The sequence below is a fragment of the Apodemus sylvaticus genome, chromosome 3, assembly GCF_947179515.1.
Source record: "Apodemus sylvaticus chromosome 3, mApoSyl1.1, whole genome shotgun sequence".
NCBI classification, from domain to species: Eukaryota; Metazoa; Chordata; class Mammalia; order Rodentia; family Muridae; genus Apodemus; species Apodemus sylvaticus.
Window position 1 is genome coordinate 166,323,801 of NC_067474.1, and position 25,528 is coordinate 166,349,328.

The following is a 25,528-nucleotide window of genomic DNA, read 5'->3' on the forward strand; positions in this document are numbered from 1 at the left end:
GGAAGGGGGAGGGGGAAAGAGGAAGGGGGAGATAACATAATTATATTTGGATCTAAGAAACCATAGCTTCACATGGGTAATAATTAATTTGATATATGCATAAGTTCTATTTTACTGAAATGTTACATTTTAGAAAGGATTTTAAGTTGAGAGGAGGAGGAGAAGCAGAAGCAGCAGAAGCGGCAGGGGGAGGGGGAGAGGGGCTGGGGGAGGGGAGCCAGTGAAACAGCATTGTGTGACATGGACGCACAGGTGACTCGCCATCCTCATCCTCAGAGCAGCTATAGTGACTGTGACACTCTGCCGTGTCTCAGGGGAGTTGACACTATTGAAAACCCTCTAGGCTCCAGATGGCAGTGGCCACCACAGGCAGCAAGCGGCTCCCATCTGGGTCACACCGACAGCTGACTCCTGCTTCTTCTAAACCCAAGAGATGTGGTGTCACTTCAGTGTGGATTTTGGTTTCTTTTTAAAACTTAAAACTACTTAAAAGTACCCCCAAAAAAACTTTTTTTTAACTTTTTAAAAAGAAATCCTGTGTAGGCGTGTTCTGTGCGCATGTGTGTGCCTGCAGCCCACAGAGGCCCGAGGAGCTGGCACTATAGCCGTGCGCTGCCATGTGGGTGCTGAGATTCAAACCCTGGTCCTCTGCAAGAGCAGCCAGGGCTCTTTAACAAGGAACCAGCCCTCCAGCGTCCCCCCTTTTTTAGTTCTTACAAACTACAAAGGGGCACACACAGGAAACCCTGAGAGATGCACGTAAGGGTTACAAGTCGTAAGGGTCCACAGAACCTAAGTTCGTCATGTGCCTTCCTTGCTGTGAAGGAGAGGGATAAAAATCACAGCTCATAGCCCCAACAAGCCGAGTCCCAGGGGACAGTCTTTTGTTCAGTGCACTCTTAGCCAAATGGCACATCTAGCCTAATCCCCACCTCTGGTGTGATTGTAAAAGCCTATTATTTTCTGGCAATAAAGCCACATAATCCAAATAGGACAGAAATGACACCAGTCTTCAATGCTCTTTATTTTTAAATCTTAAAAAAAATTCCAAAAATTAAAAAGGCAGGGTCATCGTCACCAGAGCTGTCAAAACACTCTAGAGAAGATGGCTGGGCCATCCCGACATGCAGCAGACTGACCCTGACGCAGGCAGAAGGCCTGTTCTGTAGACACCAAACAGACACGTTTAGAGACACGGAAACCATCAGTCAGTGACTAAGCAGGGAACGCTTCCAACTACACACAAATGGCCCTGTCTCTGTTGTATGTAGTAGAGACGCCATCATTTACTGGAGAGACAAGTAGTTGTAGCTGACACTGGATCAGATCACAGAGGGCTGACTGCCATATGGCTGAGCTCAAAAAAATGCGCTAAACTGTTCCCTTTATGTGGTGTTTGTATGTGAAAAGGGTTTCACGGAAATCTATCATTTGACCCTCACAGCAATATAAGGATTACTTGTTTTACAAAACTTAGTAGTATTAGGTGAAAATCAAAGCTATCTTGGGCTGGATATAGTGGCGTGGGCCTTTAATACCAGTATTTGGGAGGCAGAGGCAGGCAGACCCTTGTCTTCTAGGCTAGTCTTGACAGTAGTTTATTACGTGTGGCCTCTACCACCAATGGGAGACATAAAAGAAAATCTGAGATATGTTTAATGCTTTGCTTTCATCTGTTATTAATATATTAATATTAAAAATATTGGTGCTGGAGAGGTGGCTCGGCAGTTAAGGGCACTTGCTGCTCTTGCAAGGGTCAATTCCTAGCACCCACATGATTGCACCCAACTGGGTATTTGCAGTTCCATGGAAATCTGATGCCCTCTGCTGGTCTTTTCAGGCACTGCATGCACATGGTACACACAGACACTCACTCTCTCTCTCTGTCTCTCTCTGTCTCTCTGTCTCTGTCTCTCTCTCTCTCTCTCTCTCTCTCTCTCTCTCTCAGGCCAAACACCCATGCGCATAAAATAAGAAGTAAATTAAAATATTGCTAATATTTCATATTTTCAAGGTTTCCAAACCAACAAACAAAAGAGGAAATTCTGCCAAGCATGGTGGTGATACACAACTTTGACCCGAGCCGTGAAGAGGCAAAGGGGGCCAACCTCCAATGAGTTCAAGGCTACCATGGTGTATATAGTGAGTTCCAGGCCAGCCAGGGCTATATGGAGACCTCACCTCACAAACAAAATCAAAACAAAGCAAAACAACAGAAAGAGGGGTACTGAGGAGAAGGAGAGAGAAGGAATCCTGCACAGGAAACCATCCTTCGAAGTCAAGAATAGGAAGGGGATTTCCTTGTGTCTCCCAGACAAGCAAGGACTTGGTAGCTGACGCAAGAAATCCTACCGGGTCTTCTATCTCTGGGTGTTTTAGGAAAGTTTATTCTCAGACTTTCTCAAAATGAAGCTCCTAGATGGGATGTCCTCAGAAGCTTCAGGAACAGAAGTTTATCCGCAATACTTGGCCATCTCCCTGTGTGGCCACGCAATACATTCCCTGTGCAGTATGGGCTGGTATGTGCAGTGGATAATGGCACTTGCCGCCATGAGTGACAAGCCTGCGTCCGATCCTCAGAACCAAGGTGTTAGGAGAGATCTGACTCCACACAGCTGCCCCTGGGCCCCAAATGTGTCATGTACACATAACAGATATGAAGAAAATAGAATTTAAAAAGAAAAGGAAACGTGTTGCCAGAGATGACTGACGCCACGGCTCACTGGACAACAGTGCTCGGATGGTTTTCTGATTTCGTCTTCCGGGGGCTATGAAAAGGCGTGAGGGCTGCTGGACTGATTATGCTCTAATTTCTCGGACTGGCATGAGATACAGATTAGAAGGAGAGGGACTGGTTTAAATCAGAGTTCCGGCAGATGGGCATCGCCCCTTGGCTGTTCCTCCCAACTGCCAGGGAGCACAGTGAGATCTGAGACCAAGAGAGACAACAGCTGAGAACTGGGCTGCTAAGTCTGCACCCAGGCCTCTTTCACACCATGCAAACCAAGCACCATGAAGCAGGGCCCTGGACAAGGACATCAGTAGCATTAGGGAGGGCATTGGGACCAGGTGCCTCGTGCAAGATGAACCACAGAGCATTGCAAACAGACGCCGCCACGGATGGACGGACGGACGGCAGAGCCTACCTGGGCCTGGCCCCCTCCGGCGCCACTCCCGCTGCCGCTGCCACTGCCGCCTCCGCTGCTCGCCTGCTTGTGCTGCTGGGAGCCGGTCATCTCGGCCATCCTCCTCTCCATCTGCTCCAGTCGCTCCAGGATGGACATCCTGAACTGGTTATCTAGGGCAGAGCGGGAGGCGTGAGGCTGAGTTCTAGAAGAAAAGCATTTGACCTGTGGCCTATGCCAGCTTGTGAGTCTGGTGTCCAAAAGACTGTCAGCGGCTCTGCCAAGTGAGGGACTCCAGCAGGCCGATCTCCCCAGCAAGGCAGGCCGGCAGGCTGTCTCTGCACACCAGAACGGAATGCTTATAGAATCCCATAGTGACCAGAAAAAAAAATCCCTTTATGTTAAAACAAACAAACAAACAAACAAACAAACAAAACCAAAAAACAAACAACCTCAATTTTAGGTTCCTGCGTCACTATGTGGAATTCCCCACAGAAACCTTGAGATCTGACAGAACACCCTCCCCACTACACACACACACCACTACACCACCACCACCCAGGGCAGACACAGGAAGTGGCTATGATGTAATATAAGCTAGTGGGGGAAGATTTCGAGAAAGGAGGCAGGAGGGTGTGAGCTCCCTTACAGAGTTTAACACTCTCAGTCAGCATCAGGTACACAGTCCAATCCTACCTAAAAAAAGCAACGGCCGTCACTGTAGGACCTGGGACGGTAATTCAGAAAGCACGAGCCTATACCACTGAGTAAAGACCAGACGGCACCCCCGCACCCCAGCCCGCGTGCCAGCACACATGCAGGGAGAATCCGGATGCGCTGCAGAAGTAAGAGGACCCCAGATCACTGCGAAAGTCACCGGTGCCTCTATTAACGCCACAGGTTTTGGTAAATACGGTGCCAGGGGTGCCCACAGCGCTGAGGTCTCTGGCTGGTGGAGTCCAATCAGAGTGTGCAAACAAGGCAGCTGGTGCGTGTGACCAGGAACAGCGGGGTGGGCACAGAGCTGAGAGTGTCAGGAAAGGTGACCCCTAAGTGTGGCCAGTGTGAAGAGAAAAACCAGATACACAAGCCAGAAACAAAGGGCCTGAGGCGCTGGGAGCGGCCTTGGGGTGGGCCTGAGAGGAAGAGGGTAAGTGCTCGCTGAGGTGGGCTGTCAGAACCCTGCGGCCCGTGCTAACTGCACAGCAAGAGAAACCACAGTAGCCCTAACTCTCGGCTCTCCGCAGGAGGCACTCAGGATGCATTGGTTCATACTCACGGCCATGCTCAGAATACACTATGCCCCAAGGAAGTGCTCTGACTTCCAAAGGCGCAGATCCCTTCGGAACACGGCCACCTGAGTCCCAGGAAAGCCCTGAAGGGGTAGATCAGCTGGTGTCCCCTGCCACCCTAACAGTAACCCCAGACTGGTGAGTGGGGCGGCTCACATGCAAGAAAGAACACAGGCAGAGACTACCACTCCCAGCCCCAGCTCCTCACCAACGCGGGAGGCAGGTACAGCTGCTTTACTTCACAAACAGCGGCACACAAGGGTGGCTCCTCTCTCTGCCACTCAAACGCCCCAGGAAGGAAATATCAGAGAAAGACAGGCCCAGCGGTTTCATTTCTCACAAGTTCTCAGAGGATGCCGGGGATGCTAAACGGACCACATTTCAAGGAGCCTGGCTCAGGCCTGGCATGCTTCCACTGTGAAAGAACACCCCTCTCCCACCCCATGCTTGGGTGACAGTCTGACAGACTCCTTCCCAGTAAACTCACGCACCCACACCAGCTCTGTTGAAGAGAACTGGGACCCACACCTTTTCCCCAAGTGCAGAGCCAACTCTGGCCTGTCAGTACTTGAAGACATTAAGATCCAACCACACCCACCCTTACTTGGCTCTCTGACGCAGCCAAACACCACCCTGTGTTCCCGATGTTTCTGACCAGCTTCTATTCAAGGTGGGATGTGCTCCCAGCTGTGAGTCTCTGCCTTTACAAGTCTCTCAGCTGGTCTATTTACCTCATGGCTTCAGGAAAGTAAAGGTACTTCAGCTGTCACTGCCCTCCCCACAGAAGGTAAATAACTGGCTGACACACACTCTCGTGAGGACCGTGTTCTACCTAAACCCACTTTTTTGCAGAAGTAGCCTTCTTTGACAGGATATCGGTGCCTAGGAGAATGAACATAGGAGAGACCAGAGCTCTTGGTGGGGCACAGCTGTGTTGTGACCCACCTGACACCTCCTTTCTCTTATCTGTAAGGCAGGGGCGCTAAGGACTACCTTGTATGGATTAAATAATCCAACACGAAAGTCTAAGTGAGGAGACTTCTAAGTGTAAACTTCCATCACACTGAGGCCTTCTCCCGAGCCAAAGCTATGGGGCCTTTAAATGTCTACTTAATGTATGTGTGCATACACATTTTTATGCTTTTATTTACATATGCATAGCAAAGACCATGAAGCTCCCATAGGTCTTACCCAGTTTTCCCCAATACTAACATTTCATATAATGCCTGTGTTAAGATAAAGTGGCATCACTATGGCCCTGTTATTAACCACAGGCCTGAGCCTGACTGTACCCCACCACTCACTAGTGTGCCTTTCCTGCTTCTGTTTTAGGGTCCTTGGATTTGTGACTTTTAGTAGCTCTTATTTTCGACTTCCATAATTACAAAAAATCCTAATTGGATATTCTGCATGTGACCTTCCATTGCAGGATCGCCTGCTGGTTAGACAGGATCTGTGGGATCCTAAGGGAGTCCCAGTGAGTCAGAGATGGTGTGTAGATGTTGTGACCCTTGACCAGTTTGGTTTAGGCAGGGTCTGCTGGACTTGCTTGTTACATTGGGATTTTTCTCATGTAGTCTTTGCAAGCAAGGAACTAAACTTCCGTCTGTGTTCACAGGGAAGGGCACTGAGTTCTGTGTCACCCAGTCTTAGAAGCAACAGTCCCTGTGAGACGTGGAGCCCAGTCCTCTCACTGGAGAGTTTAGGAACCGAGACTTGGGTGCTGTGTACACTCACGGCCGCCGGGTTTCAGCTTTGAGGCTCCTTCAGTGCACAGAGCTAGTGCACACTTGTATACATGTAGACACTTGCACCCATTAGCAATGCTTCTGTTCTATGTTTAAAAAACGTGACTCAATGCTAATAGCTGAAAATAACTACAATGTTCATTTATACCCTCCGGGCCACCCCACCCCACCCCACCCCATCCCATGGAAGGTGAAAAGAAACAGTGTTTCCTAGACATAGCACTGGCAACAGGAGACAGGCTGCAAAGACTCCCCAGAGCTAAGTCAGACTGCAGAAGAGGAGCCAGAACCCCAAAGGCACACAGAGGGGCCGGGACAGTAACACGTCCAGCCATTCTCACCCCAGTTCCTAAATTTCCAACAATATTGAAAGCTATAACTATAAAGGAAACCACTCCTAGGCATGGCTCACTGGTGGTTACAAAGGTCAGAAGGAAAACATCACACAGCCAATCAATCACCGCCCAAGAATAAAGAACGGCTTGTTGGAGCTGTGTGTGGTGGCACCCACGTTGGAACTCAGCGCTCAGGTGGCAGAGGCAGGCAGATCTGAGTTCAGACCTAGCCTGATCTACGTGGTGAGTTCCAGGCCAGCCAGGTCTACACAGTAAGACCCAGTCTCAAAGAAGCATAAAACAACAAGTAAGAACGGGTAGTTGGGGCTTGATGTACCTGATGCCAGCCTCTCCCATCATGCAAAACACCATGCAGCCAATCAGGGAACTTCTTTGTCCTCTCTGATAGGAATTCTTAACTCTCAAAGGGATTCACTGAAAATATCCCTAAATATTTAAAGTGCCTAAGCTATACCAAAGGCTTAAAGAAAAATTTTTCAAGAAATCAGACACCCGCAGCAGGTTCTAAGTTTAGAAAACATGGAATCTGCTACTGGAAAGTGGAGACATCCAGGGCCTTGAGTATCCGCCATCAGTGAGGGGGGAGCCTGTGTCAAAAAGACCCTGAGCCGCCGCTCCGCTGCCTGCTCCTGATGTTGTACCTCCTATTTTAAGCTTTAGAGCTCAGTTCTCATGGCGATACTGAATGGTTTCTGACAGGAGAGCCAATCATTTAAAACACCAGGGCCCAGGACTGATGAGATGGCTTCCCAGCACACACATGGCCGTTCACAGCGGTCTGTAACTCGGGACAGTTACAGACAATCCCTTCTTCTGGTCTCATTGGGCACCAGATACAAGTGATTCGTATATGCAGACAGAACACCCGTGCACATTAAAAATCGGCTCTGCTATTAAGAGCACTGTTGCTCTTGCAGAGGACACGCATGTTCCCAGCCTGGGAACCCACATGACAGCTCAAAGCCATCAGTAACCCCGGTTCCAGAGATTTGTGGCAGATGCCATGCAGGAGGGACTATGGAGGGCAGGTGAGCTTCCTGGAGATAGTGCACTATTTGGCACAGTTGCAATGGATGTAGTTTGGAGAGGCATAGTCCTGGGGGTGTCCTCTCTGTATAACATCTTGCTGCTGCTGTGCCTTCTCGTGACTGTCCTTGCTATATGCCTCCTGAATCTGGCATGATGGGATTGAGTGCAGGGAGCCCCTCATTGCCCATAGTCTAGTGTGAGTGCTTCCTGGGAGACAGCCCACTCTCTTGGGCAATTTTCCTATAGATGAATATGAAGATGAACTTTCATGATATAATGCTGTTTAGATGAATTCCTGGCATAAATTGTTTTAGGAAGGTAGGGTAGTTGACAGAAAGTTTAGAAGATGGCTTAGGTTGTTCTGCCAGAACGGTGTAGGTATAGAAAGAAGAGCAGAATGTGCCCCTCCCTTGCAGAAGACTACGAGCTTCCATGCCTCCCAAGCTAGTAACTGTACTTGGAAGAGAAAGTAACAAGATATTGATCAAAGGAAACATTTCATTCCAGGTCAGGCCTGAGTTCTGGGATCTTGTGATCTAGGGATGCAGTCACAGGTTTCAGTGTGCACCCTGAAAAGACAGGGTTATAAATAAAGAACAGGTATTTCTGAGAATGAGAGCCGAGAACAGGTGATTAGCCAGGTTAGCTGAACACGACTTCAAAAACAAGATGCAAGATAGAGATGATGTGTGCCTTGGTAAGTTCAAGCTGTTGTCAGCTAAGCTCAGGGAAACACTTGCTACTCTGAACTGCCTTGCTTGTACTTTGTTAATAAATGGCAAAAGAATCATTATTGCTTTGGGGTTACGATGAACTTGTGGAGAATTCTCTCCACAGGCAGGAAATGTGTAGTTAGGTATGAGTTTCAAAAGAATACATACTCCATAAACCCGGTTGTAATTCTCCTTCTGTGTAATAATTTTAATGTTCTTGAAGAATATGTTTTATGCTGTTTCTTTTTAAGAATATGTAACATGGCTAAGAGGCAATCTTTCTCTTACATAGAGAATTTTGTCTTGGGGGAGGTATAAGTGGGTTCAGGGAAAAAGATAAAGTGGTTAGAGCTTGCTTCATCCACAAGGTGTGTGAGCATGTTCCAGCTTTAGGTCAGTCTCGGACCCCATATCCCCCTCCTTGGATGGCTGACCACGCTGTCTGAGTGGGTGTTCAACAGATCGGGTGCCCTCTTCTGGCCTTCACAAGTATTGCATGCATGTGATGCACTTATATGCAAGCAAAACACTCAAAATGTATCCAAAAAATGTTTAAGTTAAATCATTCTCCTGGAACCTGTAATATGGAATTAAACTTTTTGTTACACTGTAGCATACTCTTCAGCAACTTCTCCAGGTCACTCCGTCTGTTTTCTGGTGCCTCCCCCAACCCCCAATTCACTGTCCTCCAAACACACGGAGGAATTTTCCATGCCTCTGGGCCTTACTTAGCTAATGTTGCCCTTTTCCCAGTCCACCTGCGAACTTCTGATGCTTGGGAAGCTCAGCCAGCACTTTCAACGGTGCGGTAACAGCAGCTGCTGAGCTGCTGTGTGGAGTAGCTCCAGAAGCCAGGGACAGTGTCTAAGTCCCATCTACCCAACAACCGAGGGGTTCCCTCCTCACGGAGAGGAGAGAGCCGAGGCTTACTTACCCAAGCTCATGCTGTGTTTAAGATCAGGACGGAGATCTGAACACAGGCTGGAATCCAAAGTGTTGTTCTTTCCACTGAACCCAGCTGCCCTTCCCCGTCCTGCCCTCTGTCCTAAGAGAAAAACTCAGCAAACAATACACACTTACTCTTCTATATGCCATCCCACTAATGGCGAGACTACGAACTTTCGGGATTGACGCGGGGATCTGGCAGAGGCGGAGCGAGCATTGGTGGAAGGAGTACTCTTTTCTAATTTAAGACCTGGGAGCCAAGTTATTGATGAGGTCATTTACCGGCTGGCCAAGGACTCAGCAAATTTCACTGCCACAGTGGATCTATGCGCCAGCCAGCAGTTCTTACTGCTTCCTTCAGCGAGCAGAGAGAGGGATTGGATGAAACGGGCAAAACGCAGTGGAGCTGACTTGGAAGGCGGACGGGGAAAAAAAAAACTGTGTTTTCCTGGCTGCCGGCCATTTATTTATTTATTTATTTATTTATTTATTTATTTATTTATTTATTTTCTCTGCAGCTCAGGTAAAGAGATGATGTCACTACACAGTGCTGGCCGAGAGGCCTGGCAGCGAGATCCAACCATGTGACGTCCTCACAGACACAAGCTGGAATTTCCTAGCAGAGCAATGTCACTCTTCTGCAGCCGCTGGCGCTGCGCACTAAAAATATCACTGACCCCTAACTGTCAGGGTGCCCCCCTTGTCACTTGGGAAATGGGCTCTGAAAACGACCAGCACGGAGCCCACCGGCACGGAAGGCAGATTAGTTGCCAAATGTTAAACAAGTCTGTCAGGTTAAGCTGCTGTGTGAACACGGGCTTTTAATGATGTGAAATAAATGAATACATTTTTCTACGGCAGCCTCGGGTGCGTGCTTGGGCATGGATGTCCGCAGATCAGCTAAAGTGCGGCACAGGCGGAGGCGCGCCATGCACACTGAGCCACTTGGAGTCTTGTTGCTGGGGGGGGGGGGGGGAAGTTTGCCTTGGCAGGTAAGTGAATGGAGGAGCAGCCATCAAACACCATCGGCTATTTTAAAACGCGCTATTTGTGTCTCAAGCGCACATGTGCCCCCTGTTGCTATTTGGACGGGCAGCGTGAGGCCGCCGCTCGGTCCATTTACAGCCTTTGGCTTCCGTGGCTGCAAGGGCTGGCCAAGCGGGAGGAGGTATGGCCGGGACTATTTCAGTAAAGAACTGTAATTGCTGCTTAGGAAGTCTCCTAAATGTTTCAGGAAGCTCGGAAAGATGGGGAAAGCGAAGTCACTTCGTTCCTTCCCAGAATGCACGGGGCCACCAGGGTCCAGTAAGCTGCTCCTCCCTGGCAAAGCTATGTAAGATGCCCAAGTGCGAAGGAAGGGAAGGAAGGGCTGGACCACGACAGGGCACACACTGTACCACTCCGATTTTCCAAAGCAACTGCTAAATTTAGCCTTGGGGGAAAAAAAGCCTGCCATACTCCACTTTTAAAAAACCCTCCAACGCTGAGGTCCAAAAACTCTGGAACTCCCATTCTAGTTAGGGTGTCTCTTCCACCTGCTTCTGTCTGCGGGGCTTTGGCACCCCAGTTCTCCTCCGTGTCTTTGTTCCACACAATTTTGAATGAGAGAACCTTAGGAATGCCCGCAGACTCTTCTGGGAAGCCGCTGGAGGAAGCCAGCCGGCTGGTGTGGCAGCCCCGAGGAGCAGCAAACCTAACGGTTCTCTCCCTCTTGAGGTCGCCCAGTAAGAGAGCCAGGGGCGCATGAGGAGCAGCAGCAGCTTCTCCTCCAGGGATCCTCCCCTCTGAGGTTCCATGGGGGGCCCTGGAGCTTGGCTGCCTCTGCAGAGCTTGAGGCTGGAAAGAGCCCCAAGGTACTGCAGGAAGTGTCCTTGCTGTCAATAAAGGACAGATCCACCCGAGAGTCAAGGCAGCAAAGTAGAACCAAAGAGAACAGGGCTCCAGCCGAGGATTAGAGGGTCAGCGCCCGCTTTCATACAGCGCCCCTTTAAGTATGCTAACTTTCCAAAAGGCAGCCAAATCCACAGGCGGTCTCAATGGTTCCAGGCCACTGAGAAAATGCAATATATGACGAAGCCCATAATTTCAGATGAGTATAGTATATGTTAATAAAAGAAATATGACAAACAGAAAAGGAGACATCAGATAGACACAGTGGGGAGCAGATTATGCCAAAGCTGGAGGTTTTTCAAAGCCGGAGCATTAGCCTGGGACTTGGAGGGCAGACAGGAAGACATGGGAAGGAAAGCTAACTGGTTTGAAGGAAGGAAATTTGGAGCAAAACCCAGGACAAAGCCGGAAGGACTGTCAGAGGCATGACCAGGGTACTCCAATGAAGACAGGTTGGTTGTCCCACAGTTACCGGTGTAATCGGTAAGTCACTTAAGATCCTTGTGTGGAGAGTGTGGGGAAGAGGGACAGAACTCCCACTGTGCCCGAACTGGGGCTTCAGAGCTGTGATAACCAAGACACGTTTTCTTAACCAACCAGGGTCTAAAACATGAGATCCCAGTCTCTGGCTGAAGATAATGTAGTCTGATATACAAAATGTAGACAGGCCACCAGGTTATGTCCAGCCCGGCCCTGGTCTCAGAGCATACAGGGCATGTAACAGAGACATACGCTGAACCGGGCGTGGTGGCGCACACCTTTAAGTCTCAGCGCTGGGGAGGCAGAAGCAGGTGGATCCCTGTGAGGTTTAGCCTGGTTTATGCTGTAAGTGCCAGGGCTATGTAGAGACCCTGTCTTTATTTATTTTTTATTTTATTTATTTATTTATTTTTTGGTTTTTTGAGACAGGGTTTCTCTATATAGCCCTGGCTGTCCTGGAACTCTCTCTGTAGACCAGGCTGGCCTCAAACTCAGAAATCTACCTGCCTCTGCCTCCCAAGTGCTGGGATTAAAGGCATGTGCCACCACGCCCGGCTCCCCTGTCTTAAAAAAAGGGGGGGCAGGGAGGGAAGAAAATACACACTGAGAAATATCTGGCAAATGAACATCAGTAACAAGCTACTGCCATTTCTATGGTGGTCTGTTTTTCTAACCGAGTTATTAAAACCTATTTCTGGCTTCTGTGTTGTTTTACTTGTTTGATCCTGGCTGCCATATACCGCAAACTCACTATTTAGCCAAGAATGACCATCATTTCCTGATCCTTCTATCTCCACCTCCAGATTCCCCTCCCACTTCCTGCCCTTCACCAGGCACGGCCATCTTTTTGTCTATCCCACTGAAGAGAGAACAAAGACCCAGCGTCTGAAACAAACAAGACAGCTCACCAAGACTGTGATAATCTCTAGTGTTTTTACCTTAAAAGCCATGCTCTGCAAGGTGAGGAAGGAGGCTACAGGAGGCAGAGGTGGAGACTTAGCTGCTTTATAGAGCACCTGGGAGGAGCAGCCAGAGGAGCCTGGCCACTTGCAGTCAGGACTTCTACTCACAGTTCCTGGTGGTTTTCGGCATCTGAAAAACCATGCCACATATTGACTGGAAGAATTCCCCTGCGGTTCCACACTCAATCTCTATGCACTGTCGGTGGGCCTGCAATGGGCAAACCCTGGCTCTCAGAGCTGACTGAGGGGTGCCACCTGCACAGACGCACTCTGATAACCCTGCCTCACAAGTGCCGAGATTAAAGACACGGACCGCCATATCTTAGTCTACGCTTTTATTTTGTAAGGCAGAGTTCTATAATGGCATACCTCTATCCCACAACGTGGACATTTAACAGCCGTATTTTTCACAATGCTATAAACTCTGTGATAAATATAGGCAAAGTACATTGCAGATGAGTCGATTAAAATAATTTAGAAATAAACAGCCATAATCCCTAAAATAGTGGCCAGATTACAGGTAAGTCTCAACAGATAAAAGACGTAAAAACGGTATTTTATAATCTGACACAAGTCTTTCTGATAAAGGGATACATTTTGTTAAATTCAGCACGGTTCTTGAGAGACTCTGTGAAGAACAAACAGTTTTAGGAAGTGCTAGGTTCTCAGCATCTTTCCAAGATGGTTGTTTTGTCCTGGGCTCCATCTGCTGCACCGGAACAAGGAAAAAAATCCACGTCTGCGAAGTACTCGCTCCATGTGGAGACTGCGGTACTTAGCACCCACACCCTAGGCCAGGTCTGAACCTCCATCGGGGCCTGGCCTTCTGGGTGAGGCAGAAAAGTGAAAGCAGCCAGTGTCCACTACAGGGGTGCAGAGCTTGACCCCAAGCACACGTGGGGCAGCCCTGCTCTGTTACCGTCATACAAGTCCCCAGAACGGACTTCCTGAACCAGAGTACAGTTGTAAAGGTGTGGGGGACACTTAAATAATGGACCAAGGGGATGGCACAGTGGTTAAGAGCACTGACTGCTTGTACTGGCTGGTTTTGTGTGTCAACTTGACACAGGCTGGAGTTATCACAGAGAAAGGAGCCTCCCTTGAGGAAATGCCTCCATGAGATCCAGCTGTAAGGCATTTTCTTGGTTGGTGATCAAGGGGAGGGCCCCTTGTGGGTGGTGCCATCCCTGAGCTGGTGGTCCTGGGTTCTATAGGAAAGCAAGCTGAACAAGCCAGGGGAAGCAAGCCAGTAAGGAACATCCCTCCATGGCCTCTGCATCAGCTCCTGCTTCCTGACCTGCTTGAGTTTCTGACCTGACTTCTTTTGGTGATGAACAGCAATGCGGAAGTGTAAGCTCAATAAACCCTTTCCTCCCCAACTTGCTTCTTGGTCATGATGTTTGTGCAGGAATAGAAACCCTGACTAAGACACTGCTCTTCCAGAGGTTCTGAGTTCAATTCCCAGCAACCAAATGGTGGCTCACAACCATCTGTAATGGAATCTGATGCCCTCTTCTGGTGTGTGTGAAGACAGCTACAGTGTATTCATATAAATGAAATAAATAAATCTTTTAAAAAAAGGAAAAAAAAAGAACAAATGGTTAATAATGAACTCCAGCAGCCATGGACACCAGCCGTGGAAAGCGGTGGACAGCCTCTACTGCCAACTTTTATCCCACAGTTCCTTTCTCCCTCCTCACTGTCCCTGGGCATCCATCTCTGTCCCTGTCTATTCCCCCAGAGTCCATGTAGTCCCTCCTTCTTGCTTAGCATGTTGCAATCCTGGAAGCTGAGGTAGCTGAGGTGAAAATACATACAACTGACACATTAGCTGAGGGCAAATCAAGACTCAGGGAAGAAAAATGCTCCGCTCAAGCACGCTCCGCTCACAAAGAACGGCACCCAGTGCTCCAAGGGTGAGAAGGGAGTCCTTGACTTCACTCACTCAGCAGACCAGACAAAACAGAGGCCACTGGTTTCAGAATCACAGCTGTCACCTGCCTACATTCGTGACCATCCCTAGCATCAAAATCTGAAGAAGGACTGGAGGGATGGCTCTGCAGCTGAGGGCTACTGCTCTTTCAGAAGATACAGGTTTGGTTCGCAGCACCCCACTGTGCGGCTAACAATCACAACTGCTTGTAACCCCAGCTCCAGAGGATCCAACGCCCCCTTGTGGCCTCTGTAGGCAATGCACTTGCTAGCACAAATTTATACATAGACATGCACAGAACACAGAAATACACAGGCACAGCAAGCGTACACACACACACACACACACACACACACTCACTCACTCACTTTCTGCTCCTGCAGCTCACTGCCCCACCTCTCTCTGGGTTGCCTTGGATATGGGGTTTTATCACAGCTTGCTCTCCCTGGTCTTTTACAGTAGGAACCGAAACACCTTTCGCACATTCAAAAGCCAAGGGCATTGATTCTGGCTGGAGTACAATCAATGGTTTCTTTCACAAGATACTTAAATACAATCTTTGTTGGGAGGTCCAAACCACAAGTGTGTGAGGTTAAGAAACCGAATCGCATTTTCTGAAAATGGTCCTAAGGACCATTGGTCAACAACCACCGAGGACTTGATGAACGGGCGTGTCTCCTCATTTAAAATGGGACAGGAGTGAGAACACAGAGTGGGGCGTTACTGCGGAGTCTCTGTGGCTTCTGAGCGACAAGCTGGCGTAAGGATCGCGAAGTGTCAGTCCCCACACAGCGTGCCCACCTGACTGACCTCCCTCGCTCTGACCACAGACGGCCCTGGGGGCACACACTGTTTCTGAGCCTTCCTCAAAGCCGCATGCTCAAATTCTGTAACCTGAGGAGAAGGGGCCTGTGGTGGGTGGTCAGGTCATGATGGAGTACTTATGAACACGACTGTTATTACCCTTTAAAGGGATCCCAGGAAACCATCTTGTTCTGTAATGTGAGAAATGAAAGGCTGACGATAGCACCCAGAAGAAATCAACCTCGTGCGTGGGCACCCTGACCTGGGCCTTCCAGCCTCCAGAACTGTGGAAACCACTACGTTTCTAAGCTGCCTGCGGAGGGTATAATGTCACAGCAGCCCGGACTGAAAACTACTCTTGCCTGTACTTACGGGGTACCGGGGGTGAGTGGACAAAGGCCCGGGGCTTGACTCCAGCTGGGCCAGAATCCAGAAAGTGGCTCATCTGTGCCAATAAGGGACGTTTCAGGAAATGTGAAGGTCAGCCCTTCTTCCCAGACAAGTTTGCTAAACTGGCGGGGTGTAAAGTCGGCGCTTTGAGCAGGCTGCTTCAGGGAATACCGGCCTGAGACTACAGAGCCAGGAGAGGAAGACAGAGTCCTTAGCACTCTGGAGTCCACAGAGTTACTCAGTACCCAGACCCAGTGTCCCTGAAGAAAATGCCAAACCTGGACTTGATATGACTCAGGGACTTGCTTTCTACATATTCTGGTTCAAGAGGGACTTCTGTCATTTGCAGCTAAAAGAAAGGCTGGTGGGATGGCTCTGTAAGTAACAGTGTTTCCCCTGCAAACCTGGAGATCCCAGCTCGATCCCTAGAAACCACAGAGGCTGGTCCAGAGAACTGACTTCATAGTGGTCTACACTTGTGTCCTAACAGGCAGGGATGTGCAGCATACACAGTAGCAGACTCGCCTCATAGATTCCTCCTTCTAATTTTAGTCAGTTAAGCGTACTGGCTGCTCCTCCGGAGGACCCAGGTTAGACTCCCAGCTACAGGGTAGCTCACGACTGGCTGTAACGGCAGTCCTCGGGGACCTGATGCCTTGATAGCTTCTACTGAGCACTAGGCACGCACTGGGCCCACACATACATCATGCATGCAGGCAAAACATTTATACACATAAAATAAAGTTCAATTTGTTTAATTTTTTAAAAAAGAAAAGGTGTGTGGAGACTGTAAAATGATGGTCTTTTTGCTAAATACCAGGAAAGTTCTGTTTTTCACTTATAAGTAAAAATATTCCCTATCACTAACCATATTTTAGTGCTATAATTACGCTGCTATAATTTTCTCTAGAAAACCGGGTAAATTATGGCAGAAACAAGCTGCTGTACTTCTCCAGAGCACAACTTGATGCTCATTACCCAGAGAAATCAGAAAGATGGCAAAGGCAGACTGTGCTCTGGCCTAGCTGCAGACCATCTGTCATCGAATTTATGTCTCGAAGAATCTTAACTCTTCAAGTCTCGCGTTACAGCCGAGTGCTGTGACACAAAGACACCCCCAATAGAGCAGAATCACAATATAACACCAGACCTGAAAAAGTGGTCTAGAAATTACCTTTCGAGTCTTTCTTTCTTACTGTGGCCTACGGCAACAGAATCCACTAACAGACACGCATATACCTGAAACAGAAACACTTCCCATGTGCTCTGCGCTTTGATTTTAAAAATTGGTGGTGCTGACCCACTGAACGGACTTCTTCAACCACTCCCAGCTTTGGGAGCTAGGTAAGGGACGGAGACGCAGGGATATAAGACAGTCCCTACCAGTTCAGTCAGTGACAAAGTGAAGATGCAGTCCCCTCTTCCTCTATGATATGACACGAAACAGCTGTCGCCTATACACATTCCTGGACAGCAAACTCCCCCGCCAACCGTAAGAAACCCGGGAAGATGATCCACATGTCTGACCTAAGCCGCCTGCCATGGGTATGGTGTCCAGGGTTTTAGGGCTACCTCAGGACCACTTAAGAAGGACTCACATCCAGTGGAGACCTTGAACTGACCTCAGTGGGAGATCATGTGACGTCTGTGTCTAGACTGCCAAGCGACAAGACCAGACCTAATGTATAAATAGGATCCTGTTGGTTTCAAGCTTAAAGAATATTTTCACTTCAAGATCCTGGCACTGTTTGTTGAGGCACATAAGGCTGACCCATGTCTTTATTGGTGCGCGTCAAGTTTCAACTCCTAGATCGTAGCACACCAGGGAGAGTCAGGGAAGGAAGCTGTAGCCAGAGACTACACATTGGATAAATGGCACAGAGGCCAGCCACTTATCTAATCCAGGTACTGGAAAAGGTTAAGTCAATGAGGAGTGACCCAAGTCAAGCTCAGAGAATATTCACACAGACTTTAACATGGCCTGCTGATGTACGGAAGCTTCCTGCCTGACTGCAATACTAGATCTTTATTCAGCAGGCAAGTCTCAGACCTGGATGGTGGTGGTAAAGGGCAGTGGTGGTGGTTGGGGGGGTGGTGTTGTTACACGGGGAGATAGAAAAAAGCCGGACAGAGGAATGGCTGTTGAGGAAGTTAACAAGTCCTAGTTTAAAATAATGGAAAACCCTATTTATTTACACTTGCTTTCTACAACACAAAAAATAAATGTTAAGCTTATCAGCAGCTTAATTACTGTAAACATCTGCTCTTCCTATATTTACAGTCTGCAGCTTAGTTCTTATCAGTTACAAGTTGCTTGAAACATTGTATACAGTAGATGTTTCTGAAGGGTGGGCCCATCTCTCCACATGGAATGTCTACTATGCCTGTCTTAGACAACAATGCAAAATTCGACAAATGGAAGATACCATACTGCCAAAACCTTAATTAATTCATAAGGACTTCTCTAAAATGAAGCGTAAAGAAAGATCATAGAACTAGCCCCTTCCATGCCTGCATTTTTCTTTTTGAAGGCCACTATTTTTAAAGCTGTCTTGTCAGTTTTAAAGAGTGACTTTCCAGAAGGCAAAAGCCTCTTGCCTGCATACTGTGTGACAGCCCAAGTGTAAGAGCAGCAGATGCCTACTGTGTGACAGCCCAAGTGTAAGAGCAGCAGATGCCTACTGTGTGATAGCCCAAGTGTAAGAGCAGCAGAGATGCCTACTGTGTGATAGCCCAAGTGTAAGAGCAGCGGAGATGCCTACTGTGTGACAGCCCAAGTGTAAGAGCAGCAGAGATGCCTACTGTGTGACAGCCCAAGTGTAAGAGCAGCAGAGATGCCTACTGTGTGACAGCCCAAGTGTAAGAGCAGCGGAGATGCCTACTGTGTGATAGCCCAAGTGTAAGAGCAGCGGAGATGCCTACTGTGTGATAGCCCAAGTGTAAGAGCAGCGGAGATGCCTACTGTGTGATAGCCCAAGTGTAAGAGCAGCAGATGCCTACTGTGTGATAGCCCAAGTGTAAGAGCAGCAGAGATGCCTACTGTGTGACAGCCCAAGTGTAAGAGCAGCGGAGATGCCTACTGTGTGATAGCCCAAGTGTAAGAGCAGCGGAGATGCCTACTGTGTGATAGCCCAAGTGTAAGAGCAGCGGAGATGCCTACTGTGTGATAGCCCAAGTGTAAGAGCAGCAGATGCCTACTGTGTGACAGCCCAAGTGTAAGAGCAGCGGAGATGCCTACTGTGTGACAGCCCAAGTGTAAGAGCAGTGGGGACAGCAGGAAGTCACCTGGCTCTGGACCTTCCGGTGCTTTGCTGAGGGTGAGCCTGTTCCTACAGATCTAAGCACCAAGGCCCCCAAGACACAAGGTGAAATACCCAGGTGTGTCACCTAGCAGGCTAATAAGCACTTCCTAAATGTGGCTAATATTAACATGTGACCATCAATGTCACTTAATCTGGATTTCTCCCACTGTCATTAAAATTACTCCATGGCTGTCTGACCTTAAATGAAATACATATCTTAAAAGAATAAGAAAGATAAAATTACCCACAGGGTTGCTTTGGTTTACAATTGTTGGCCAACCCCTAGGAAGTGTGTAAGATTTTTACAACGTTGTTTACTAATTTCAATAGTTTTCCCAGTGCTCTCTCTTGAGCCTTCAATTTCCTGTCTAATCCTCTTTTATTTCATCTATTTTTATCTGGATTCATGTGTAATCTATATCTCAGTAGCCTCCCTTAAGTCCCTCCCCCCTCGTTGGAAGGGGAGCACACACCACAGCAAATACACCACAGCACGCACGGCCGCAAGAAGAAGCTTTTTGGCAAAGAAATACGTAACTGAAATCAGCTCCCAGACATTAGGCTCGGGCACCGTGACGGGATGCTCTGCTAATGTTTAATAATGAAGACCTGGCACCAGACTGAGACTCCCTCTCTTGAAAATATCAAAGGGGCACAAATATTCAATCACTTTAAACTGGAAAAAGCAACACCCTTTAAATATGAAAAGACACAAGGGTATGCAGTGATCAGAGGAGCTGAAGAAGGCGGGTACATCAGGCTGGGAAAAGATGAAGGCTTCCAGAAAACCCTGCGGGGCTGTGCCTAACAAAATGGTCTCCCCTGATATTTACTGGGAAGCATGGAAAACTGTGTTTTGTATGAACGTACTCAATTTTCTTTAAACATTCTTTTTTTTAAGGGGTGGGGGAGAAGCAGGCTATACACACAGTACAGTAACTTCCAAGTTCGTCAGAAAGAGTGGCACACCCGAAGTCATTATGACATATTTTCAAAGGAAACTCTAGATCCCCCAATTTACATGTCCCACACTGCCAGGGACCAGCCTCTCCAGAACTGAGCCTGGAATCCTAGATGTCAGTAAGAGCTTCACGCCTTCTTGGTCGGATACTTTCACTGGCAACTGATCCTTCAGCCTGATTTGCTCAAGCGAAACAAAGAATGCTCAGTTCCACCTGTTATCCACGAATCCTGAGGCAGCCCAACCCTAGCAGTGTCTGGCTATTCTAGGAAGGAGGATCCAGCTCAGTGCTGAGTACAGGGCTGAGGGAAAGTCTGAACCGGCATGCCTGAAATTTAAAAGCTTTAAACAATGCAACCCTGTTAATTCTTTCCTTAAATGATCTATGGATACACTTGGTTTGTCCAGAGTGGAATTAACCAAGACCCCCCTGGGGTTCCTAAGCCATGACTTCAGTGCTTCCCCCCCCCCCACTACTAGCCAAACGCAGTCTTCTAAAACATTAAAGATTATCATTCCCTAAATCTAATACAAAGAAAAAGAAAAAGACCCACAAGGTAATCTGCTACCTAGTAAATCTGGTTTTCAAATAACAAATGATTTATTTATGAACACATACCAGGAAAAGCACTGTGAGCTGCTTAGTGTTTTTCTTTACTGGATTTCATAGTAATAGCTTCTGTGCACAAAGACGGGAGGGAAACTCTATCCAGCTACTGTTTATCCATTTTACCACAAAACTGGTTGGGAGCACAGTTATAATATGTGAGTTTGGCTTCTCTGAGAGGAGAAACGGAGCCTGTTTAACCAAGTGGAGGTAAGAGGCACTCTGGAGCTCGGAGAGCCTTCCTTCCGAGTTGTTTACTTGGTCTGCTATCCTCATTGCTACCTCAGGTTAGGCGGACCAAGCAGGATGGGGGAAACAAGAAGACAATGCACAAGACTCAGTAGTGGGTCCCGCTGTTCTCCAGTAGCCAATGGGTTTTGACAATGGTTAAATGTTACTTCTAACGCCGTGCATACCACGGAGAATTAAAGAGCAAGACGACCCACCCTGGGCATCTAAACGGGTGGCCATGAATAAAAAGGTGCCCCCTCGCCCTTGCTTCGGGGCTGCAGGTAAGCCAAGCTCTCAGCAAGTTCTTCCACACCTACTTTCTCCACCGGCCTGGGGCGCAAGGAAAACAAAGCAGCCTTCGCCGCCCCTCGCTGCATGCACCGCAGGCAGGGATCCAGGCAAGGGGCGCGGGCCCGCGGACAGAAGGGGAGCTCAGCGCAGCGACAGAGCAGGAGCGCGCCCCCTGCCCGCGCGCCCCCGCCGCACCGCACATAAACACGCGCGCTCCAGAAACGCGCGCCAACGCCCGGCCCCGCGCGCTCCCTGGCGCACGTAAACACACTCCGTCTCCCACGAGCCCGCGTGTCTCACACCTGCTCTGCGCACGCTCGCCCAAACACACGCCCTCCTGTAAACACGGCCTCGCACCAGCGATCGCTCCAGAAACACAGCTCGGCTCCCCACGCTCATCCAACCACCCACACGCGCTTCCCACTCGCTCCCACAGCACACGCGTCTCACACGCAGTACTCAAACCTACCTGCTGCTGCGACCGCACTGCCCCACTCCAAAACACGCCCCCACAACACCAGGTCCCCACGCACACTCCAGGGTTCACTCGCGCCATAAACACGCGCGCACTCACCGCCGCGCCTGTAAAGAGACAACCCGAATGGCTTCGCCTCCCACGAGCTTCAGAATCACGCGTGCCTGCACCTAGCTCCTCCGACGCTCTCCTTCTTCACTCTCGCTCCCGCCCCCGCGAGCACGCGTGTTGTCCCCACGCCCGCGCGCCAGCCTCCGCCCTCGCCCCTCCGCCAGGCGCACACTCACTGGGACGTGGGAGCACAGTCACCCTCGGTCGGTCCGGCGTACAGACGCCCGTGCCCGGCTCTCCGCCCCGCCCGGCCCCGCCCGAGTCGCTCCACTCCACAAGCCGCCGCTGGAACGGTGCGCTGGGCTCCGGGTACCGCGGTCTCCCCGCCACAGCCCGAGTGCGCCCGCACGGCCAATGGAGGGGCGCGGCGGTGAGCTCACCGCACCCGGCTCCGCCTCCACTACCGCAAGGGCCAATCGAAGCGCGCTACGTCACCCGGAGCTGGGCAGAAGCAGGTGTGGGGCGCGGAGCCGCTCGGCGCGCGGACTGCGCCGGAACTGCGCCCAGCTTGGCGGCGTCGCGCTGGACGGCGTCGGGCCGGGCCTGGAGGGCGTCGCGCGCGCGTGGGGCTGCGTGGGGCCCGAGCCGCCGCCCTGCCATCGCGACAGCTCCATTAGCCTCCAGCCTGGATGCACCTCGCAGGCAGGGCGTCTCCCAGTCCGACGGGCCGCCGCGGCCTCGGGTTCCTCTAACTCCTGGCTGCGCAGCGCCGTCGGGGGGCGGAGGGGCGGGAGCCCACTCTCAGGGACTCTGTGGCCCAGGCGGCTGCAATGCAGCGAGCTGGGGGAGGGGGTACTGCGCTGTCCGAGGTGGGGCCCGAGGACCACAGGGCTGTGACAGTGACTGCACCCCCTGGGAGTTTAAGGTTCTTTCCATTTCTATGATCAAAGCTCAACTCCTTAGCTGGAGTCATGGGGCCTCCGCCTACTTAGTTCTGGCCTCGCTCTCCCCAACTTACAGCGCTGTAATCACCCACTTGGATACTTTGCCAAAATATTCTCTTGCCCTCCTGCTACAAAGCTAAACACAACTCTAAAGGCTCCTTGTCTCCACACAGCCTTCTCAGACGTCCCAGAGGAATGCCACCTACCCTTATTTCTCTCAGACATTTATATCCTATCCGTATTTGGTTAACCACTCACCCACCAAGATCTTGTTCATAGAAAGTGTGATCCACACACGCTTTTGAAGGGCCATCTTTTGTTTGCATTTCTTTTATATTGTCTATTGACTTTAAAAATGACGTTATATCTTTCCTGCCATCGGAGCTACAAATCTCTACACACAAAGGCCCCTTGCTCCTACCCAATTAGATTATCAAGATGACATACTTTCGCATAGCCCTTAAGTTCCAACAACTAACAGTGAATCCATGGTTAGACACCAAGTGAAGGACATACGGTGCTCGTGCTTCTAAAGCAGAAAAGGTAAGTAGGTGACTGAGTCCGGCCACCGACTAACATGAGCACACCCTCTTCCCAAGCTTGTGCTAGCATAAGCAGGGCTCCACAGCATCTTCACACTCCTGCTAGGTCCTTCAGAGTCCACAAACCTCTACCCTGGTCCCACACAGGAGCCCCACAACATCCCAACTCCCTCTCATGTGCTAGGGTAACCTCTGTCTCTATCTAGGGCGTGGCTTAAACCTCACTACCATTCCAGCTTTTTCCTGCCACTGTGGGTAGAACCATGCTGACAGCACAGTCGATTCTGGAGCTGCAGCACACAGTGGGTGGGTTCTGCCTCTGTCTAAGGGATGGTGCAGGAGCAGTAGTCAAGGACACTTTAACTTTGGATACAAATTGCCCAAATTCAGAGTTAGATGCTGACAGTTGCTACCCATTGCTACAGTTTCTTTGTATCTATGGGGCAAGCTTGAAATGTGATATAAGGCCCATCATAAACACATTGTGGAGTTATTATTACTTTCTTACCTAAACATAGCTATACCTTGAGCTTCTAAGCAGTGACTAAAAGTTATGGGACTGTAGGTTCTAAATTTCAAGTAATGTTCTATGGTTGGCCTGAGCAGTTTTAGTTTTGAACCTGTGATGTGTGCATTATTCTATATGTATACTGTATATTCATCAAGATCTCAAAGGTTAATGGGACAGCCCTCGTATCTCTCTGAACGATGACAGTGCAGCTGGGCTTGTGTCCCCAGCCGATTGTTGAATTGCATTGAGTAGACTGTGAACAACACACAAACGAGAGGAACTTGAGGAGCCACACCCACCCGATGCTCCTGCATGCCAGGGAATGCACCAAGATCTCGTGAAGAAACAGGGATCACCAGGGCCTTGTGTGAGGAAGCTCACACTCTCTCTCCTCTCTCTCTCTCTCTCTCTCTCTCTCTCTCTCTCTCTCTCTCTCTCTGTCTGTCTGTCTGTCTCGGTGAGTGTGTGTGTGTGTGTGTTTTAAAAGAAGGGGCAAAGTTCAGCCCTGGGCATCCCAGCTGTCTGGGGAGAGACCCCAGGGAATATAGGACTGACCCTTCTTTCTCTTTCCAGCCTCCGCATGGTATGAGAAGAAAATGGAGTCTGTGGTTGCCGCACGCAGTACCGGAGGCATGGCTGAGCCCTCCTGCCCAGTCTGAAGCTGGAACTTTCCTTCTAGGCAGCCTGCAGTCATGGCTCTGCAGCAGTAAGACTGTCCTCTTACTATTCCTCTGATGGACATAGTTTCCTAGAAGGTACTTCCTTCCTGCCACTCTGAGTCCCCACTGTACCGTGGGAACAAGCATCCTCTTTGGCCAGTGCACAGAGAGTTGGGTGGAGCTGGGTTGAGCTGGATGCTTCTGCAGCTAACTGATGGTGTGTTACAGCCAAATACGCACAGGTGCTGGGTTGTTCCTTGTGGGTAGTTGAGGCCTTTAGACAATGAAAGGGTGGGGGAACACCTGCCACTCAAGCAAAGGATCCCACTGGGGTTTTATGAGGTTTTGATTGGACCCAGGTCCGTTTCTGGCATGGAGAAAGAAAAGCTTTCCTGAGTTAGCTATGAGTCCAGTTGGTGGAACTCAGACCAAATGCGGTTTTTGTCCCTTAGGTGAATACAGTCTGCTGTAATTTTACCCCAGCCTCCGCTCCCTGGGGACCCTGAGTGCTGGTAGGGAAGAAGGAAAGCCCAGTGGGTTGGGTGGGTGTTGTCTGCTCCCATTGTGCTGGGCACTCCTATCCGTTACTGCTCATTCTTCTGCAAGTGGGACATGGCATGAGACAGAAGCCCCAAGAAGGCAGATGACTTGCTCCAGACTCAGCAGCTGGCGAGCAGCAGAGCTGGATTTCAGGGTCAGACCTGGATTTCGGGGTCTTGAAGCTGCACCCCATTTCATCCTGTTCCAGGCACTTAGAAAAGGTGCGGTCTGGAAGTTACTCTAAAAGGACGGAGTTTCTTTACGATGGTTAAACTATCAGGTGCACAACAGAAAGGCCAAATTCTCTGCCCTGCGGGGAGAGAAGGGAACATTCACATTTCCGCAGCCATCCCCAGGGACGCTCTGCACTCCGTGGACTCTTTGGACAGTCCGTGTGGCCGTGTGACTTTCTTGGGCCAGTGAAAGGTGGAATGACTTGTGTCATTACAGATAGAAATTTGAAGAGCCAGGGAGGTGCCTGCCACATTCACTTCCCCGGCCCTGGCACTTGTGAAAGCTTGCTTACGTAAAGTGGTGGCTTCTCTATGCCTAGACCCCTGAAGGTCCATCCCAGGCAGACTCCGCCCAATGACACTTGAAGTATGGCTGACCAACCACTGACGTCATCGAACATCGGACTGTTGGACACCGAGGCACAGTCTAACTTCTCCTATGTGATAACACTCGAGTATGCTTCTGAATAGGATGGCTTCCAGTAAGTGAAAAGGCAGTAACAAAATGAGTATT

General features: G+C 49.6%; 1 protein-coding gene across 7 annotated transcripts in view; it reads right to left on the bottom strand.

The window, feature by feature from the left end:
* LOC127681705 (calmodulin-binding transcription activator 1) overlaps positions 1-21,966 on the bottom strand; it is a 49,531-nt gene extending 27,565 nt beyond the window's left edge. For 2 of the 7 annotated variants that reach the window (XM_052178254.1, XM_052178250.1), the window contains exons 1-2: positions 21,822-21,966; positions 3,147-3,298 (exon numbers count right to left, since the gene is read on the bottom strand). In XM_052178254.1, coding sequence (XP_052034214.1) covers positions 3,147-3,284 — 138 coding nt within the window. In that variant the 5' untranslated portion in view covers positions 3,285-3,298; positions 21,822-21,966. Of the gene's footprint in view, positions 1-3,146; positions 3,299-3,577; positions 3,654-4,404; positions 4,584-4,625; positions 4,682-21,821 lie in introns of those variants that run through there. The other 5 variants (XM_052178256.1, XM_052178255.1, XM_052178253.1 and 2 more) reach the window with 4 other exon arrangements.
* Positions 21,967-25,528: the final 3,562 nt, after the last annotated feature.